At 40.8% G+C, this 20,964-nt stretch overlaps 1 protein-coding gene across 7 annotated transcripts; it reads right to left on the minus strand.

The window, feature by feature from the left end:
- Positions 1-21: 21 nt before the first annotated feature.
- CSDE1 (cold shock domain containing E1) lies at positions 22-20,421 on the minus strand. Of its 7 annotated transcripts, none has more exons than XM_075174340.1 (21): positions 20,317-20,421; positions 16,029-16,464; positions 13,553-13,751; positions 12,693-12,802; positions 12,250-12,342; positions 11,616-11,713; positions 11,371-11,452; positions 10,888-11,016; positions 10,595-10,720; positions 9,775-9,987; positions 7,873-8,013; positions 7,626-7,784; positions 6,915-7,022; positions 5,894-6,069; positions 5,376-5,488; positions 4,543-4,662; positions 4,131-4,309; positions 3,008-3,171; positions 1,923-2,055; positions 1,265-1,333; positions 22-436 (listed from the first exon to the last, which is right to left on the minus strand). In XM_075174340.1, the coding sequence occupies exons 3-20, from the start codon at positions 13,749-13,751 to the stop codon at positions 1,286-1,288; spliced, it is 2,391 nt and encodes a 796-aa protein (XP_075030441.1). In that variant the 5' UTR covers positions 16,029-16,464; positions 20,317-20,421; the 3' UTR covers positions 22-436; positions 1,265-1,285. The 7 variants fall into 7 exon arrangements, with proteins under 7 accessions (XP_075030441.1, XP_075030439.1, XP_075030438.1 ...); XM_075174338.1 differs by adding an exon at positions 17,750-17,823 and having other exon boundaries at positions 394-1,333; positions 20,317-20,331; XM_075174337.1 differs by lacking the exon at positions 20,317-20,421 and adding exons at positions 17,750-17,823; positions 18,012-18,929 and having other exon boundaries at positions 394-1,333.
- Positions 20,422-20,964: the final 543 nt, after the last annotated feature.

A 20,964-nucleotide genomic window follows, 5' to 3' on the forward strand; every position in this document is an offset into this window, starting at 1 on the left:
GACACGGGCCAGGAGGGAGGCTTTTTTCAAAATCAGTAAAACTTTATTCTATTTCCATTCTTTGCCATTAACAGAAAAAATTGGAGAAAGCAATGTTTGTTTTACAAAGATAATGCATCTCCCAGAGAAGAAAACCCTAAATTGAGAATAGAGGTAACATGAAAAAAAAAAAAAAAAAACAAACAAAAAAAACACAGTACTGCCCTCTATTCAAAGAAAGTAACTCCTGATCTTTTTGGTTAAAGTAATACTTAGACCAATCATTCAGTTTTCTTGCTTGATAAAGTGTGACTGGGGAAATGGAGGGAGGGGGGCAGGGGCAAAAAAAAAAAACAAAAAAAAGCACACAGACATCAACTATTTCACCTTGATGAAAGTCTCAATACAGCTATGGAAAGCCTAAGTATTTATTCTTTTACAGTACACTGGGTGCCGGCTGCAAAAAAGGGAAAAAAAAAAATGTATTCACTTCAGGCACAACTTCCTTCTTTTTAAATTTAAATCAGTAAAAGAAACTGGGTTTAAAGCTGCAGTGTTCTAAGCAGCAGCAGATTTGTGCATTGTTTTAAATATATTTAAATTACCACACTGATGGCACACCTCAGCCTTATGAAATTCTGCACTGCATGTGTTTCAGAACGCTACAAAAATAAGTCTACCCCGGAAAGAGACTTTCATTTAGCTCTAACAACTTCGCTGGCTAAAGCACTCAAGTAAATGAAATATGAAAACATGGTAACATTTGGCCATCAACTTAAGTTATCTGAATGTTCACACAGATTATATATAAAGTTGAACTTACTCCACCCTCATATGGTCCTCAGAATTTGAGCAGAGTGAGCTGAAGTGAGCCTTCCACTTCCACTTGGAAGGAAAGACATAATGCAATTGAGCACTAAGGCATAACAATACCTTGGCCAAAATAACAAAGATAAAGCATAGATAATTGTAGTGCAGAATTCCATAAGGTCTACCAGAGTAGAGCTGTCTATAACGTTTACTCACATAGGCAATGTAGATTTGCAGTTACCAGTTGCGTTAAATGCACCATTCAAAACAAGCTTCTAAAATGTGATACTATAAGGCGCCACCTTAAGTTCTCCAGAATGCAACTGTGCATAATTTTAAAATGGTTTCATAAATTTATTTTAAACATAACATGAGAAGATGTTAAAACTGGTGTAATAGCTTCTTAGAATTTGGAGGAAGGGATGAATAGGGAGATATTCAGTACCCTTCGCCAGCCCCCACCACTCAGTCGTACATCAGGTATGGGTTTTGTGGATCAGTCTATAACACCAGCCTGACGGATCTTTCTCTCTGCACCAAATCCCTGGATGGAAAACAAAACAAACTTTTAGCTCCAGCATCATGCTTTAAAGCAAACCTGTTCTGTTCCAACCAAAGACAGCAGTAGCACATGTCTAGTCAGCGACATCTGTCTTCAGAAATAGAGACAGTAATACCACAGGTTCTGTGGGTTGCTCTTTATAGTCCTGGATACTTCATAGATTTCAGATACTTTACCCCTTCTGCTTATCAAGTGGTGGCAGAACCTTATGTGGAAGCCAAGTTTAGATAAAGGGATTTCACTTACTATCTCTGAGAAGGGGAGGAGGAGGTTTATAGAGAAAAAACAAACCCAGATAGCCATTATGGGCTAGAACACAACAAGCAATTGGTTGCTTCTATATTGTGTGCTCTTCTGAAGCCACAGCATACATTATTGATACAGGGTACAGCGCCCCTGACTTCGCACAAAAATAATCTAATCTCACACAGCAGGTGACCAGTTCACCATGGAATGAAAGTGGACACCACATTTCAAACAGTTTAGGCTTCCAACAGAGGAAGTAATGTTATGTTATCTAAGTTAAAACAAACTGCAGTTATTCTGCAAGCTAGCCTTTTATCTTATGTACCTTTGAGTTATCCGGTCCCCTAGGCTGACGAAGAACTGTTAGACGAGGAGCATTGGCATCATCCAGATTAATGCTCTTTAAACGATTAACAAGTCTATCAGGACGTGGAGCAGCAACAGCCTTAGCGCCTTCACTGTAACAGAGTCAACCACACAGAGCACTGATGACTTCCCAGAGATGGTGTAAGCTACCTAATTTATAGTCACTTTCCCCATTAAGCCATTAGCATAATCTGTCTATGTGAATGCGGACCTTCTGGATGACACCATATATGTCTGCCTCAAAACCATTACTTTAAACACAGGACTCTGAAATAGCAGTAGATCAAAACAGTATTCTCAAAGGGTATTCTTTAGAGTAGAGGTGTTGCATTTACTCTCATACACGTAAGTAGTGTTTCCTACATTTCTGTTCCCTTTAACAGGACAAAAAGCTTACAAGTTGCCAGTACGTAATGGCATAGCATTAACATCTCTGAAGATGATGAGAACAGAATTTTGAGAAGAAAAAAAAAAAATCAAATGTTAGCACTTCTACAGCAACAGGAAGCTATCTCAAGCTTAAGCAAAATCCAAATTGTGCGGTTTTCTTCAAAATGTGTAAGTAGTTCAAACGCAAAAAAACCACCCATCACCCTTAAGAAATGACAGGCCAAAAAGAAAAGAATGCCTAACAACATTGTTCTTCTACTTAAAAATGAAAGTTGCTCTTCAGGAAACAGGTACAAGCACTATGTACTATGCTGGCCAGAGAGGCCAGCAACTAGCGGAATACCATCAGTTTTCTTATCGTTCATTAATTTCTACTTACAAGGCTGTATCCAAGTTCCTGCTACGGGGGGAGCTTCTTAAGAATAGATTAAGCAAGCTATCTGTCATTAAGAAAAGCTGAGAGTTCTGCTGCTGCACTGTACTGGACACCCTACAAGTACTGACAGTTCTCAGGTGAGAGGCTCTCACTCTAGCGAGCCGAAATTCAGAGCTCCCGTTCCAGGAACAGCTAGCTCAGTTTAGAAGCAGCATGCACTCCACTACTGTGATGTAGACAGCATGCCAGATTAAATCACTTTAATTCTAAATCCTCACCAGACACGCCACACATTACAGGCACTGCATTTTCCTGTGCGCTGGTTCAGGATTACCGAGAACTCCACTTCATCCCCAGCCTGTAGCTCCACACCATCCTGAACTTCTTTGACATGGAAGAAGAGCTTTTTGCTGTCACCCACTTCATAGTTAATGAAACCGAACTGAAAACCAACACATCACAAGGTTATTTCTTTCCTCCTGATTTACTCATTATTGCAGTTTAATTGCTTCTAGAAAAAACCTCTGAAGTGCCTAATGGAAGTGGAAATGCAATTTCTACACTGAACAGAACATTCTGTCTGGAAACAATACTTCTGGAAGTATAGGCACTCTTCTTGGGTTTGTGAAGTCACATTTAAACCCCAAAGTCTATCGAAAAAGTTCTAAAAACTGCCAAAGTCCTGGCAGCTGTATTAAACTGAGAAGAGAGCTGCTGTATGTTCTTTTCTAAGACTCTACCTTAAAAGTAGAAACCACTCCTGTCACTGGTATAAGAAGTCAGTTACTTCCGTTTACTGTTCCACTCATGTATAAACCAGCAAAACTCCATCTAGCCTCTTCATAAATGACTAGAGCTTAGTGCTACAGAATAACTATAAAAATAGAAAGCACTACAGCACTTAATTTTCTAATCATTCTGAGATGCAACTAACTAGAGCAATGATCAGCCTTCACATTTCAGTGGACTGTAATCATTTACTGCTTAATGCTGTGAAAAAGCTTCTTCTAGAACAGAGTATGCACAGTTTTGTTTCTTTTTTTAAACACCTTTTTTAATGCCCTGTTCAGCAGAAACTAGTTAGATCAACTTCTAGGACACCTCAAAAAAAGGTCTTCAGAATCAACCACAGCAGGAACTGCTGCCCAGTAGTACCGACGTAGCAGCACCAAACCAAGTACTAAGTTCACCTTTACTAAAGTCACATTACACAGGCTTGCATAAACCAGTACTTGGGTTACACAAACCTACTTCCCTAGAACCAGAGTAGAAATCAATCCATTTGTGCACAACAAGCTTCCTGGATTCAGGTGCTGAAGTGGGTTCTCATCTGCTCTATGCCAACTCAAGCAGTTATTTCCTATTAACACGCATCTTGTCTTCATAACAGTGGTCACTCACCTGATCTTTCACGCATTCCACAGTGGCTCTGCGGAACGGTGTGATGTTAACAGCCATTGTCTGCCCATTTTGACCAAGAACACAGAGCTGAAACTTCACTGTCTCTCCCTTTTGCAGACAGTCACCTTTGTTTGCCATTCCAACAATCCCAAACGGATAGACCTCTCCTTTCATCTCACCTAGAGGAGGAAAAAGTACAAGACAGAATTGAGAAGTGTCCTTTCCTACCTGAGGGCATTCAGAATTTATTTCTTGTATTAGAAATTATACTTTTTTTATATTCAGCTTAGTAGCATGAATATAGTCTGTAGCGTGAATATAATCCTCAACACCTCTACTTACAATTTATTAAACTTCTACGCTTCTTGTGCATTTGTGAAAGAAACACTTATTTAAAAGCAACAAATCTTACCATCCTCCATGACTTCAATCATGCCCTGGTATTCAGTCTGTGTGGGATCTACACTCCTTAAAGGACGAATTACTTTACCAGAGTAAACAGTCGGATCAGCTTCTTCAGTGATACCATTCACTGAAAGGAAACAGACAGTACAAGAACAGGATGTTCTAGTTATACTTTATTTTAAAAAGAATTAGTAAGTGATTCAGATTGACCAGGAGCCAATAGTTTGCACTGCAAGACACCTAAGGCAGTGCACTCTATCACCCAGTAAAACTGGAACAGCTTTAACACAGCAATAAGTAATAATAGCTTTTCTAATCAAGATCACACTGACAGTTCAAACATGGAAGTAGAGAAGTATTAGTTTCTCATGAAACTAGAGGCCATGGCACTTGAAAAGCAAATCGAAATATTTTACTTCTCTTCCACCGCATTCTCTGCTCACTTTCATCATTCAATAATATTTAAGTGTGCATTTTTTGCCTCAAAGTCCTTAATACCTCCTTCTGCATTCCTCCTGCAATTTTCCTTCTGTGAGGTACAGCACAACTACTGCAATTACTAATTTGGCTAGTTCTGCCACCAGGCCTCTCCTTATAACCCTCCAATTGAAGAGGACAGTACAGTAAAGGTCCGAAGAGTTGCTACTGTCAACAGGACTGTTGGTCTGCACTTGTCTGTTCTCTGGAAACACCGGCAACAGCTTTCAGGAAATCAATAATCACCACATTAAGCATCATCCTCTTGGTCTATGCTCCAACTATAAATAGATTATTAACAAACTTTATCCATCAGCACCTGCCAAGAACCTTGTAAGCAGAAAATACCAGGTACAGTCTTACCTGCATGTGTTTTGTTCACCTTTTCTGCACTAACTTTGTTTCCTTTGCCTTTTGACAAGCTGTATTCAACAGTGTCTCCAAGTTCCAGGCTATCAATATCGCCACAGTATTCACTACAGCAAAAGAATTACGTACAATTTTCCTTTAGTTACATGACAACAGTGATGCTCATCCAACACATAAGTTGATCAGAAACCATTTAACTAGCTCAGCACCTCACATTTTCAAAAAATCCTCATTCAATAAAGTGAAGCATTTCAGATATACCATACAACTGTATTTCTTGGCCTGGGATTCAGAGGCATAGAACACCAAGATGCTGACTAACAGAAAAGCCTGAACCAGTCCAGCAGAGATAATAAATGGAACTGGAGACATCTAAGCGTGCGTGCGCATGCATGTATGTGTGAAGTCCAAATGGGTTTAACAGTCAATCCCACTAAATTCCCCCACCGCTCCCCCTCCCCAACAAACAACCCCCCCGCCACACACAAACAAATAATAAAATTGCCATTCACCTGTAGTGGAAAAAGATCTCCTTATCATGATTGGCTGTTTCAATAAATCCGAAGTTATCCTTCAGGGCTGCCACATATCCCAAAAGCCTCTTAGAGCTGTAATTGCGTCCTAGCATTCTGACAGAAACAGCTGTTTGCAGACCAGTTCTCTTCACCTCACAAACACTGAACTCGACCTGTTGAAGAGGAGTATATCAATACTAGATAGTAAAAAAACTAACAAACCACAACCACCAAAACCATGACCACCTCCAAAAAAAAACCCAAACCCTGAAACAACTAATTTCAAAGCTGTGTAGCTTTAATCAGTATCTAGGCTCTTCAGGAAAGTAATTTTCTCACCACTACTTTCCCAGAAACATCTGTCAGTCATTGACATTTACAACATTCCAAAGAGTAGCAGTCGCACTAGTGACACCTGCAAGGCAAGCCAGCCTCTAGCACTCAGCTTCTTTTATCCATTAAAGATGAGAATCTTTCTGTTTATGTGATTCACCTCCTTTTACTACACTTACCAGCAGTGGTGCACATGTACCTAGCTTCGCTCACTTCAGATTTTTAGAAACAGTAATCAGTGCCTTCCAAGCATGGCTCCTGAACACTGACAGTTTTTAGGCTGCTTTTCCAGATCTCCAAGCTCTTTTTCCCTTTCCATTGTCTCTCAGGCTAATTTGCTCGTAAGGGTATGTTCTCCCTCTTCAACACTCATCTTAAAGTCTTTATGCTAATTTCCTCTTGATTATTCACAAGCAGAGTCCACTGTCTTAACGGTAAGAATTCCTTGTTTAAAAAGCATCATTTCATGTATGTATCACCAGGCTTAAGGATATTTTTCTTAGTTATACAGAAGATTAAGCCAGTCAAACTTAGGACAAAAGAAAAGAAATGGGTGACATTACACAGATGCCTTGTCCTTCGTCTGTTCTGAGAGGAAGAACAAATCCAGTAACAAGGCAAAGAGAAGCTCACATCTCACAATGCACAGAAAAATATTTCCCAATGGTATACTTAGTTATATTGCCTTATCTCCTATCTGGGGATTAGCAGATCCTTCCACATCCTTGGCCTGGTAAGGAATGGTCAGTTTTACTCCACAGTCATCGTAAACAATTATTCCATCCTCAGCTTCCTAAAAACAAGACATCAGAATTCAGCAATCAGTGTCATCTTTGTAAGCAAACAAGTTTACCACATACAATTCAAGTACTGCTCATTTGAGTCACAGTGGTTTTACAGTAACTGCTCAGTAACTGGTGAAAAACACAACAAAGCAATCAACTCTGAGTAAGAAGCTTCAAATTATATTAGATAGTATTTTTTAAAGAAAGAAAGTATTACCACCATTTCCAGTTAAGTATTTATTGGAAGTTTAATTATTCCGGCATTGTTTAAAACAGCATGACAAAACAACAGAGGTTCTCCTCTAGCCCTAGAAACTTAATTTTAACCAATTCTATCTAGCATCTTACGTAGTAGGAGGCAGAAAGAAATTTCCCATCAAGTTCTTGGAAAATATCCTCAACAACATGATCATTAACGATGCTTTTATTATCTTGTTTCACACAAGTTAGTTCTCACTGACTGCTGTCATTAGCTATTCAATGTAGTTCACATTTATACAGGACAAACAAAGTGCTTCAAAAAGTTGAATTACAGATTTTAAGGAAGCAGCTTCAGTCTCCAAAGCCAGGAACACAGAAAAGATACTTCACAAGTAGAAGAGCAGCATTACCTTCTCTTTGCCTTTATTTGGGCTAGTGGCTTTGGCTGGAGTGGCTTCTTTGTCTATAGTGCCCACGAAACGGTGATCTGATTGGGTGTGGAAAGAAACCGTGCCTTTTGGAAGTTTTTTAATCCTTATAGCATGATTTCTTTGGGCAGACAACATATCCTGAAAAACAAGACAGATCAGATTTTAGACAGACTCCACACAATTTCTCTAAAAACTAAGATTTCATAAAAGTATTAATCTCACTTACAGGAACGACAGTAAACTCTACTTCATCAGAAATATGGAGTTGATTTCCATCCATAATTTCACTGAAGTGAAAGAACATGCGAGCATCCCGGTCCACACATTTAATGAAGCCAAAGCCATCTCTCATTGCTGCAATCACACCCTGATAATAGTCAAATGGACAATTACAGTTTTACTACTAGTATGCGACATCTATCTGCAGGTACTACACATCTGTCCGTGGAGTATGTAATAATCTGAACACAAGGCCTGAATCCTATAAAAACACTTCTTGGTTTATGCAGTATGCTTCCTTGAAAACTGTAGTGCTAATGGCGATGGTCAACCTGAAATGCAAACAAGTCGTACTTACCTAGTTTCTCAACTTCATTTCTTATGAAGTGGGAAAGATTAATTTAAGCCATTGACAAGAACCTGACAATACTACTACACAGAGAACATAATCTTGAAGAGGGTAACTCTACAAATACATGCATCGTCTATACAAGTACATAATACATACATGAATACACACACAACATACAAGAACCTATATAAACAGGAAATAAAACCAGTGGTCAGAGGGAAGTTTGAGAGAAAACCCATCAGATTTCCAGACACAAATGAAGAAATTAAAAAGCCTTCTTACAGAGAAGTTTGCTAAGATATATCCATGGGTGTATATTATGGTAAGCATGTTACGTAATATTTTAGTGGCCTTCCTGGTAATCACTAGAAACAGAATGCTGAATGGTAAACAGAATACACTGTGCCCCATCAACTGTCCAAAAAATCCATTTCTTACCCTGACCTCTGTTTAACAAAAAAAAAAAAAGCTCCGTAAAGCTGCTGAAAGAGTTCATCACTCAACTTAGGCAAGTGAGCAAGATAGAATTCATGAACGTATTCAGTTCAACCCAGTTACTACAGAGCCTTTAGCAAGTCTCAGGGAAGGCTTATAGGATTTGAATGACAATGCAAAGACACTTTCCATGTTTAGGAACATTCTTCTCTTATATAGCTTTCACAAGCTCAGGAAAATCAGCTAACCCTTCTAGAAGCAGCCAATACTTCTCATCTCAATGACAGCTCAATTCAGGCGGGCAAATATATCTAGCCAGAGTAGAAACAGAAGAAGTCTATAGGATAGAATGCCAAAAACCAAGAGGCTGAAGTCAAAGTTCAGTGGTTTTCTTAAAGCAAAGGGTCCCTAATTCACAGCACACTGATGTGATAGCACTGTAACTGGACTACAATTGAAAAGGAAGGCAAACTTACAGCCTAGCTGGAACAGAACTAACATCCCAAATTAAAGGAATGAAAGATATTCCTTAATACTGATTAGCACATCCATCTTAGTCCCTGTAATCCACCAAGAGTTTTTTTGTATGTGATAGAACACAGCTCTTTACTATCCTTCTGCTGGACCCTCAGAGAGAGAATGGCCAAAAATCATGAAATCCGTACTGCACACAGTACCTCCTCTGAATCTTAAGATTTTCACTACCTGAACCAGAGTAGCCCGAGGTTCTTCCAGTTTTCCTAAGGAACTTGAGTAGTTACCTATTTAGACTCAAGCATGTGAATTTTTAAACTAATATTTCAAGATTGCATTACTTCTCTGTCTGCTATAACCAGCTAGCAATCCAATCCAAGAGGGCCAATTAAGGTCTAACTTTCTAATATGATTTCATTTCCTGAGTAGTTAACATTTTATTCTTTTAGAGGAAAGATGCACAGCATTAATTCTGAATTTTATACCATTTAAGCACTTTGTTTGAAGTGTACATCTGAAGATTGCATTTCACAAAAGACAATGGAAGACACTAGTGAATTTTACATTAAGTTATTGTTTAAGACAAAACCCCCATGTTTTACTTTCATTTCCCCTCAAGAATTAAAACTTTTAAAGATAGATACTTGCCATTTCCCTAGTTTCATTAGTAAACTGGAAAGTATTGGGGAGAACCTCAATATTGGTCGCTCGTTCCAGTTTGTCACGTCTGTCTGTTGAAATATTGAATCGAACGTGGTCACTTTCCAGCAAGGTCACCTTGGATTTTGTATCTTTGTCTCCAAATGGAAGTTCTTTAGGAATCACGAAGTCAACTTTGATGCGGCCAGGTAATGGATCACTCTAGCAGACAGAAAACCCAAGAGGAATAGTTCACCTACAAGACTCAGCATAACTACAGACAGAATAGTTGGCATTACTGTTAGTTGGAAATACTAATGCTAACAGAAGTATGGATGACACCAAATGCCTGCTGGACTCAGACCACTATGCTTCATTTCCACCACTCCTAATTTGTAATTTACTGTCCATAGCCAAATGCAAGGTAGTTTTTGGTGGTGGTGGTTGGGTTTGTTTGGTTGGTTTTTTTTAAGCACCAAGCATGTATTGCCAAAGAAATTAAGACTCTATTTTCTCCCCTTTTTCCTATCCTTTTGCCTTAAAGATACATCCTAACTCCACAAAATTCAACGGGAAGTATTTGAAACATTAAAGAAAATGCATACTCCCCAATGTATCACTACTTTAATTCTTGCTCTTTATAACCTTTAGAAAAATTGCATACTGTGACTGCTATCAATGACTGTTACAGGTTCAGTACAAGCTTACTCCTTTACGCTGATATTGTGCTTATGCAGCTTACGTTACAAGGAAAGGGGAACTGTTTGACTGGAATTTAATACAATCAATAAAACATTTCACATAAATTTAAGTAAAAACTGAAATTCACCTGGTTTTTGCTGGGTACTTTTGGAATTACTTTGGTTACAGTTCCTTCAAAATGTTCGATGCTGATATCTTCAAAAATGACAGTTCCTTGAGGCAGCAGTCTAACATCTGTTGCAACTTCTTTACCCTAAAAGCACAAAATCAGTCAAATACCCATAGAGAAGAGGTAAGGTAGCAGACATTTTCCAATGAACCTCCTCCCCCCTTCTTTTTACAAGTGAATTTGAGAAAACAGACAACTGTCCAGTTATGCCCTAGGATCTTGTCTTCAGTTTTTACTGGATTTCGTCTTACATTTCTGTCTTTGATTGTGAACTCCACATCATCACCAGGCTGTAAGGCTTCTAGGTCACCTTTAAATTCACTATAGTGAAAGAATATCTCCTTCACGACATCACCCCTCTCAATAAATCCAAAGGCTTCCTAAGAACAGAACAAAGTGTTTAATAAATTGCCTATTCTGTTAACACACCAAGAAAAAATTTTACTGGTTTTATCAAACACAATGAAAGCTATGACATACCAGTATAGCAGACTTACAAGTGCACACAGCTAACAGACTACCACAAGAAATATATAAACGGAAATAAATGGGACTTCCTTTGTTAAGAGAGTATTAATATCAAAGATTAGCTGTTTAAACCGTATCATCCAGTTTACACCCACAGCTCCAAACTGTTAATAGCTCTTAATGCCCTAAATATATTACTTATAGCACTACTTTTCAGAACAGCATTTCTTTTTCATATGAAACTTTAAAGCTAAAGCATCACTTACTTTCATGGCACAGACTACTCCTTGACAGCGGGCTTGTTTCTTTTTTAATAGCATAATGTTACGAGCACTTACAGCACCAGTACTAGAGGGGAAAAAAAGTAAACAGAGCAAACCTGAAACAACTCAAAACTAGAGCAAAAATTAGGATTATATTTCATAATGTCATTTCAGTTCTTGGAACAGGCATGAATTGCTGCCTGACTACTAAAACAACGTATGAAGTCAGAAAAGCAATACCAACTTACTGTTTATTTGTATCAATTACAAAGTTTATTTTATCTCCTGTTTCCAGCTGTACATTTCCTTCAACATCCTCCGGGGTGTAAGTCAGGTAAAACACTTCCTGTAAATTAACATTGACTAATATTAGTCTATTTGCAGAATAGTTGTTTCAAAGAAAGGTTAACACATTTTGTTTAATAACAGTATCTGCTATTAAAGAAATTAATTTAGTGAGAAAATTGAAAATGGTCAAACATCGCATGCAAAGACATTCTTTTTTCCATCGTTCTGTTTTGATGAGTCTGTAACAAGCAACTTCAGTTGAAAAGTTTGTACGTGGCCATCTTTAAACGTCAATTTCTAAACTTTAAAAGTTCAAGATAAGGATACATGAACATTACATAACCCAGCTTCATTAAGTTTGAAAAGACAAAAACAACTATTTGGCTCTATATAAACTTCTCCATAGATATAAGCAAGCAAGCTGTCAAATTAACATTTCTGTTTGTAGTAATTACCAAAGCATGCTTTTTTTTTTTTGCCAGGACTACAGTTCTTTGCAGTGTCAATTGTCTACATTAAATTGTGTCAATTTTTTTGCTCATAGACCACAGTGATGGATCAGTGAAGAGTTCAAGTAAAATATGTAAGCTTTACCCCATTACGTTCGTAGCATACACTCCCTGTTGGACTCTGACCCGGGGCAGCTGGAGATTTACTCTCTAAATTGTGAGGAACAGCGCACACAACCTACCAGTCAAAAAAAAAATCCATTGCTAGTCATTTCAGGAGCAGCATTGTTGAATATAAAATGAATCTCAGTATCCTCTACTATACACTCAGGGATGCACTTCTAGTGTAACTCAACAGGGAACGCCACGCTGCAAAGTTTCAATCTTACAGAACAGCTGTTGACTCTAAGAAATGTTTGGAGCTAAGTACGAGCTCAAACTGAACCTCTGAATTTTTACCAGAACAACAAAAATCTATTTCAGTGTGACTGAGTACTGCATGTAGTTAATATGCATGCTAAATGAATCTAGCCTCCTGTTCTGGAGTAAAGGATGGAAATTAAGGATGTATAGAAAAAAGGCACTAACCTGTCCATTTATTCGTTCTTCAGGTAATATTTCTGGTTTTATCTTCACCAATTTAATAGCAATGGGTTTTCCAGTTCGGCGATCAGAAGACACTTCAAACTCAACATCGTCTACAAGACAATCAAACATGATAATGGCATCACAGAGTTTTGTTTTGGTTTGTTTCTTGGTGTTTGTTGGGTTTTTTTTTTTTTTTTTAAAATCACTAAATGGTTACATTTCATAATTCACTGCTTGTAGCCAAACACAACAAAGTAAAACTCAGGTGGTTTTGTTACCAAGGAAGGATACTATTTGCAAATATTTCTCTGGTTATTCTGCTTACTCATTCCTGTTGCTAATGAACTATTCTATTGTAATGGCTTGGCCCTCAATAATTCCCTCCCCCTGCACCGCTCACTATACAGCAGACTTCACACTGAAATTCATACAACATAACATATGCCATTAAACAGTTTAGAAACTTCACTGCCACATTAATTAGTAGCACGAAGTAGCAGCCTCCCCATTCTGAAGAACAACTGGCCATCTTCAAAGTAGTTTTAAAAAAAGAAATACTGAGTACGTGAGGTATATTCTTCCACAGTCTAAGCACTTGCTTCCATCTCAGTTATACAATTTTGACCTAACAACGCATGTTTTCCAGAATGGCCACAATTGTATTAATACAAGCTGCACAAAGCTTAAGTGCTGTAAAGGTCTCTCACCGGGAATGGCAGATTATTAACTCAATTGTCTCTTTAGCCCATCAGAAGCAACAGCATGCATCTGTTCATGCCACAAGATAAAAGGATTTTCTATGGCAAGTGAAAGAGATTGGTCCTCACTCAGTCAAGAAGCTCTGAAAGTTGCCTAATTACCTCCTACTTTGAGCTCCTGTAAATTGCCATTATACTGTGAACAGTGGAAGAACAGTCTAGCTTGCCGTTCTGAACACTGAATGAATCCATAAGAGGTCAGCAGTTTTTCTATAACCCCAGTCTCACGCAGTGCTGCCGAAGTACCATTGGGGTACCCGTTGTGTCCATTGTTGTGGAGCAGGTTTGGATCAAAGCTCATCTGTTTAAAAGAAAGCATAGGGGGAAAAAAGACACAAAAACCACTCTACTTAAGATAAGTTTCCTTTCTCCATATCCACATAACAGAGTAACAAACACAAAGAGCTTGTGGAAGTTATTGTAACAAGAAAATTCTAAACATTTTTAAAATAGAGCAAGAATATCAAAATAGTCAAGCTTTTGTAAAACAGTAATCCTTAAAATTTAGACAGGCAATATATTTATAAAATGGGCCAGAAACACAACACCAAAATAAAGCTTGCTTAGACCAAAACAAACTTCTGACCTCAAAGTACCCCCACATTCACTATTTCACATCACAGCCTGAAAACATCTTAAGTTCTGCTCTTCCAAATGAAACAGGTAATTAGGTAAATGCAACAGTAATGAACCAACAGAATTACGTTCACCTGCCTGCAAAGTTTGTCCCTAGTTTGTCTGTTCAGTCTTTCATACTTAAAAAATGGTTTAAAGTATTTAAACGTTTTTGCACAGTTACGGAATTAATACCCAGAATTAAACTAACATTTCTGTGGCTTTTTGATGTGCAAGTCTCATTTTTAAAGCAAGCCATTTCCATTTACAGGTTAGCAATTAAATTAGTTGAAATGTATTACACCTCACACCTCACCAAACACTTTAATTCAAGAAAGACTACTGAAGCAACCCTCCCCCCTCCTCAAACAGTCAATGTGCATCTTAAAATACAGTATTGGAGGGTTTTATTTGCTGCAGTTTCCAGAGTATTTATTTTGGAAACAGAATGAGCCTATATCTGTTCTCTGCTTTCTTACTGCATCAAGCAGAAGAGATTCAAAATTAGTCAGCAATATGTTTAGTGGAGATCAAAGACATCTGAGCAACTTGTAAAATGGTCATGCTTCTTACTCTAATCCAGACATTGAGCTATGCAACATATTAAAAGGTATTGTTACAGGACGTCTTCTTATGCTGTTTGGAAATCAGTTTAAAAGTGATCAAAGAGCATCACTCCAATATATAAACCCTCATCTTTTGAGGAAGGCAACCTTAGGACATTCCATACACAAGAAGATGCCCTTGTGGGAAGGCAACAGCTGAAGTGTTTGATTTTAAGGCATCCTAGAGTTTGAAATACTTTTCAAAAGTAAATTGGCCCTGCAAGTAGGGTGGCTAGGGGAAGCGAAAATGATATAAAATGATTATACCTTTTCCCAGGAGAATAATAGGCAAGACCATTAACCCATTCTCAAAGCTCAGATCAGTGTGACAAATGTTTTTCGCAAGTCATTTACAAAACTGCCACTTCACATCTTTGATACAACTTAAGTACATAAACACACACACACCCCTGCCACAGACATTAAGTAACAGACTACAACTAAAGGTACATCAGATACAGAAAATGACAAAAAGCTATCAAGTTCAGAATAGCCTATAGTAGGATTAGAAAACCACACCGCTGTAATCTCTGGCTCAAAGACTACCATTGCATCATACCATTTGAACAGTCTGAGTTTAAAGCAGTATTAGTAGTATAGCACAAAGAACTCATCATCAACCATCGAAAGCCTGACAACTTAAGTTCAAACAAAGATACACTCCTCAAGGTGGCACTAAAATTTGCTGTAGAGAGAAAGATACATGATAAAATCGGCAGTCTTTCCAGATGCCTGTCATATTCCTAAACCTGTTCAAACATAATGTTGTAACAGAGCGTAATAAAAATCAAACACAACGTCCATTTATACCTATCATCAGGAGTATTGTCATAAAACTTTAAGAAACTTCTAGTAATAGGCTACAAGCTATTAATGTGCAAACAAGACTTGCTTGGACCCACAATATAGTGGTTATATACTGGACCACAACGACTACCTGACTGTGCTGCCCACTGCCAACAGTTCACTCCCAACAGTTGACTTTTAACACAGCTGACCTGTCAGTTTACAAGAGTAAGAACTACGAACCCTACCAAAACAAGTACTCAGAGGAAGAAAAAAAAAACTGTGCAGTAAGATTTAAAGACGACTAAACAGAAGTTTTTTGAAAAAAAGGGATTGGAACCACAACACTACCGTTACTGGAAGAGAGAAACATTAATAACCAGCTCTCTAGGGTTATTGTTAAATAAAACCATATTGCAGGTACTATTAATTCGTCATACTACTACTAAATCAACATAACAGCATAACTGCAAAAAAAAAACAACTAACAAAACCCACACCCTTCTGTTGACAACTTGTTTCCTATTAAGTTTAGAAATATATATAACTCTTTATATAACACATGCACCAACCTCGCAGTGATATTCAAATATTGCACTTTCAGTAGTATTAGCCGATTCTGCTGTTTCAGCACAAGTTTCTAAGGATGAAAACTGCTATTATTAAAAAAAAAAAGAAGAAAAAAGAAAAGAGAGAGAGAGAGAAAGAAAGAAAAAAGATAGCAAGAGAACGTGATCTATCAAGCTAATAGAGAATACAAGTGCTGCTGCCCTGGGCAGTTTCAATACAGCACTGGAGAAAACAAAGACTACTAGCAGCGTTGGGACGTGCTCTTTCGAAGCTGTTGAGTAGGCACAAACTTCTTGTTTCAGATCAAGCCTTGTATCTTCAGTGTAAGTTTCCTCTTCTTTGGTCTTGAGTTATTATTACGATGTGGTATATTCTTTTCCTGATCTGAACTTGAAGCAGCAGTTTCAGGTGGTAAATTCTGTTCTGTTCCACTTCATACTGGAGAAAGGAAAAAGACACACACTAAGTATCACCTTAAAAGAAATTATACATCAGTCCTAGGTGTTCCTACAAACAAGGTGCATTTCGTCTGCCTTAATACTGTAGGTTTGATCCATGCTAGGAAAGACTGTTTTGCAGATGTATTTGGCATTCCCATTTTCAGTTTTGTTTTCCAAGAAACTCTACCTCCAAGTCAGTGATATGGTATTTCCAATTTTACACTCTTCAGATGCAGTTAGGCATTTCAGGAAAGGTCCCAGTTTGTACAATTAAAACAGCAAGTTCATTTTGATGAATAGCAGCATCATTTAATGCAAGTCTTAGTCCTCTCATCAATAACTTTATATGGGTGCTGACTCATAATTTAATTAGTAAGTGCATGCACAGACCTTCAGAGTAGCAATAGGGTGTATGTGTGGGGACGACGACTTAGAATTTCCTGATAATTTTTGTTCCAAAAGGTAAGTCAAGGACTAGCAATACCTGAAGCACCTTTAGCTTTGTGTAAAAATAAACTTCTCCGTTACATGTACAGATGCTGTATACCTGTCCTACACAGACCATATGCGCCCTGGCATAGCATGTAAAATAACTGCAGAGCCATTCTCTGGACTTCTTAAAACAGTGTTTGCAAAATGTTGTTTACATATAGATAATATTTGTGTAGATAACGTAACAGAGAAGCCTCTCTGCAACAGTAACTAGATAATAATTCTCTCTTAAAGTTTTCCAGTACCACTTTGTGTTTTCATGAGAAAGTGGTTTAGACAAACTGCCACCTACCACACAAAAACTGAAACCTTACAGAAACAGAAGCTTCTTTTGAAGAGAAATAAAATCAAGTTTTGATTTGAGTTTGATGGTTACTCAGTAGATACAGAAAAAAATGGGGAGAAGATTTTTGTGGACAAAAGCTGCTAAGAAGCAACAGAGCGATGAATCTGTGGATAAACTAGCATGCTATGCAGTAAACTAAAGGTATGAAGTATCAGAGCACAACTCTTCCCCAAGTCGTTCCACAAGTCCCACACCAAATGAGCAAAAATATGGACAAAGCCTATTTCCCCACTGTAGCGGGAAAGTGAATTTCACAATTTACATTGCGCTTTGAATTCCCTTTAGTGAACTTGAAAGAATCAACTTAAGTGACTGAAACGTGAATGCAAAGACATTTAACTCTCATCACAGTGAAAATGCTTACTGCAGTCAGCTATTACAAATAAGAACTCTAAACCCCAAAAGCACACAATGGCTGTATGCAAACTCATCACCCAGTTTTCACAGAAGTTTGTATTTCAATGACCTCTCCTTCAGATCAAGGATCTTCCTCTAGTCACCGCTCTGAAGAACTTTCAGCTGAAATAAGTGTTCTTGTCAGACCATTACACATACATGAATGAGACTAAATAAGAAACTGGATGAGGGCAGTACAAACCAGTATCTGGTATGAAAGGTTTGCAGTGAAAGATTCAATTATAAAAAATATAAATCAGAAGACAAAAAGCTGTTGTAAAAATAACAGGATGACTAGACTTTTCACATACCTCTGTATTAGATTCAGGCAACCGTTACCACAATCTCTTTCACGATAGTATTATTTTTTGGACAGCATTTCAGATCTCAAATGAGCATCCCCCGACCAAGTTCAGGAGGAATGAAGCAGGCATACGCTGTATCACAGGACCTGCACAGAGACACTTAGAATCTTCTTATTCATGTACTTCTCTCTCATCTAATTAGATTAATATTATTAGAGCTCTGCTAGAGCTGTAACTTGTATCATATTACATTTCCCATTTTTCAGGGCATAGAATAGATTACATTTTCATAAAATAATCAGAACACCTCTTCTGCCAAAGATGACTGAAGCTAATTTTGTAAAGTAATGGAATAAGGCATAAGCTTTTCCCTTAAAGGGCAGTTCGATTTAACAAGATTGTATTACTACACTTAGGTTACTGGAAAATAAAATGGGGTTGTCTAGCAAGCATAAGTCAAGTTAAAAAAAAAAAAACCCACAACTCACTGTGTGTGTCTGCCTCAAATTCTTTACTTTTTAATTCAGCTACTATAAATACTCCTCCAAATGGTAAACACCCTAAGCAGCTGCCCAAGCCCCCAAGTCACACTGGGTTCTGCATTTGTGTATTTACAGCTGAAAGGATTAATGCAAAGACAGGAAAGAGCTGCACAAGTCCTGTTCTTGAAGTCTTTCAGGTGCAGATTTTGCTAAATGACAGTAAGTCACATAAAGCTGTTCACAGCTAGAAACCATTTATACAGCCCTAACAGTAGAACCTGTTGGATTACAAACACTGTTTTGTTTACCATTTTCTTCACAAGAAGAGGTAACTGCAAGAACACGTATTTTACTGGATTAGAACATGTGCTTCTAGAAATAGCCATCTCTTGCATGACTAAGATCAAATGTAGTAAAGATAAAACTTTATATTTTCGGTACACATGCACAACACAGCTATTAGATGATACTCAGAGATAAAGCTATTCCATATCTTTCCAGTAGCAGTACTAAAGCAGTACTAAACACTAGCTCTTGAGCACCCCAACCAATAAGTGACAGCTACAAGAACAGCTAATAACATTCACTAGATTAGTGAAGTCACTTTTACGTCCAAAAAATACATCTATGGCGGGGGGGGCAGAATTAAAGAACTTCCAAGGACATCTGTGAAGGCATATATACATATCGAAACATTTTTTTTTTAAATCGTAAAAACAAAAATCCGTTTCCTTTTAATGGGTCTGGACCTTGGGGAAGAGCCCTGTGCTCGTTATTAATCCAGACAACAGAAAATTGGACCCAGACCGATAGAGACTCGTCGCGGGCCTTCAGGAGGGGCCTGCGGCACAGTAAGCTCCGAGCGCCCGGCGCGGCCCTCCCGGCGGCCCTGCTCCCCGCGCTGCAGCAAGATGGTGGCCGCGGAGCGGAGTGGCGGGCCCCGCCGAGGGGCGGTGCCAGCCACTCCAGCCAGCCGCGCGCTGAGCGGGGGCTGCCGTGTGCGGGAGGCGGCCGGCCGCGGCCTACACTATGACAGCGCAAAGGCCGGAAAGGGGCCGCGCCGGGCGCCGCCGCTTCGCGGCCCAGGCGAAGGGCGGGCGCGGCCGAGGGAGCGCCCGCCCCGCCGCCCTCCCCGCACACAAAGGGGGGCGATGGCGGCCGCTCCCCCACACACAAAGGGATGGGGGCCTCGTCTCCGCGCCGGGTGGGGCTGCGCGCGCAGCACGCCGGGAGCTGCTGTCCGCCACCGCCCCTCCACGGCGGCCGCGCCAGCCCGTCCCCAGGAGTCCTAGCGCCGAGGCCCCGCCCGGGGCCTGCCGGGACCCGTAGTCCCCCCGGCGCCGCCCCCGGCCAGCGCACAGCCCGCCGGCCTGCAGGCCCCAGCAGCCCCCGCGGCCCCCTGGGCCGCGCAGCGCTCCGGGAAAGCGAGTTCCAGCGCCGCCACGGCCCCGCCTGCGCAATCGGAGGGAACCCTGGCCCCCAGGAGCCCCGGCGGCAGGGCGTCTGCCCGTAGGACGCCGGGAAGCGTAGTGCGCACGCCGCCACGGCCCAGCACCCCGCGGCCACCGGTACTCCGTGTCCAAGAGCGGGGCCTAGTAGGCAGGCGTCCGTCCTCCTCCCCCGGCCACCGCACTCCGCGCAGCCGAGGAGAGGTTCCAGGCACCTTTACCCCGCCAGGACCGCTGCGACAAGAGATGAGCGGGGGGCGAATCCAGAGGTGCCCTCTGCCTCTTTCGCCGACTCTCGGGGGCCCCGGCGTCCCCTCACGTGCACGGGCGCCGTCTGGGCAGCGGCGGGAGCCGTCGGCGCCTGCCGCGGATCGTACTCACCCCAACAGCTCAGCGCCCCCGCTCCAGCGCCGCCATGAGCAGCACGGCACAGCACGTAGGAATAAATCCCGGCCTCTCGCGAGAGCGCCGGGGCGGAGCCGCGCCTGCGTCGAGAGGAGCCCAGCGGCTGCCTGGTGCGCATGCGCGCCTGGCAACCGGCCGGCGGGCCACGCGCAACGGTTTCTGCGCGCGCGAGAGAGGCTCTGCCGCCTGAGGGGAGCCCTGGCTGCCGCGGCCCGCCCGGCTGTGCCCCGCGCGGGCGCGGGAAGAGGAGGCAGGATCGCGGCCGCAGGACGGCTTGATTGGCACGGCCCCCGCGCGGGCACGCCGCGGAGCGCTGGCCGCGGCCCTACCGGCGGGTGAGAGCGCAGAGCGGCAGCCGCTGCCAGCACCCCTCGGCCGCTGCCCGGCGCCGTGCGCTGGGGAGCCCTGCTCCCTGCGGCCGAAACCTGGGTACAGGGAAGGCAGAGGCGCTAGGAAGGGAGACGAGCACTGCTCTCTGCTGAGTCCACAGCCAGTTGAAGCAACAGAGGGAGACGCTTTGTGTCTGGTCAGTCCTGAAGCTCGAGTCCAGTTTTCAGCACGAGCTAAGTTCTTCTGAAAATGCCCAGCAGCCCGTAAGAATAAGCTACAATCGGACATTTACAG

This window comes from Calonectris borealis, chromosome 26, assembly GCF_964195595.1.
Source record: "Calonectris borealis chromosome 26, bCalBor7.hap1.2, whole genome shotgun sequence".
In the NCBI taxonomy this organism is placed as follows: Eukaryota; Metazoa; Chordata; class Aves; order Procellariiformes; family Procellariidae; genus Calonectris; species Calonectris borealis.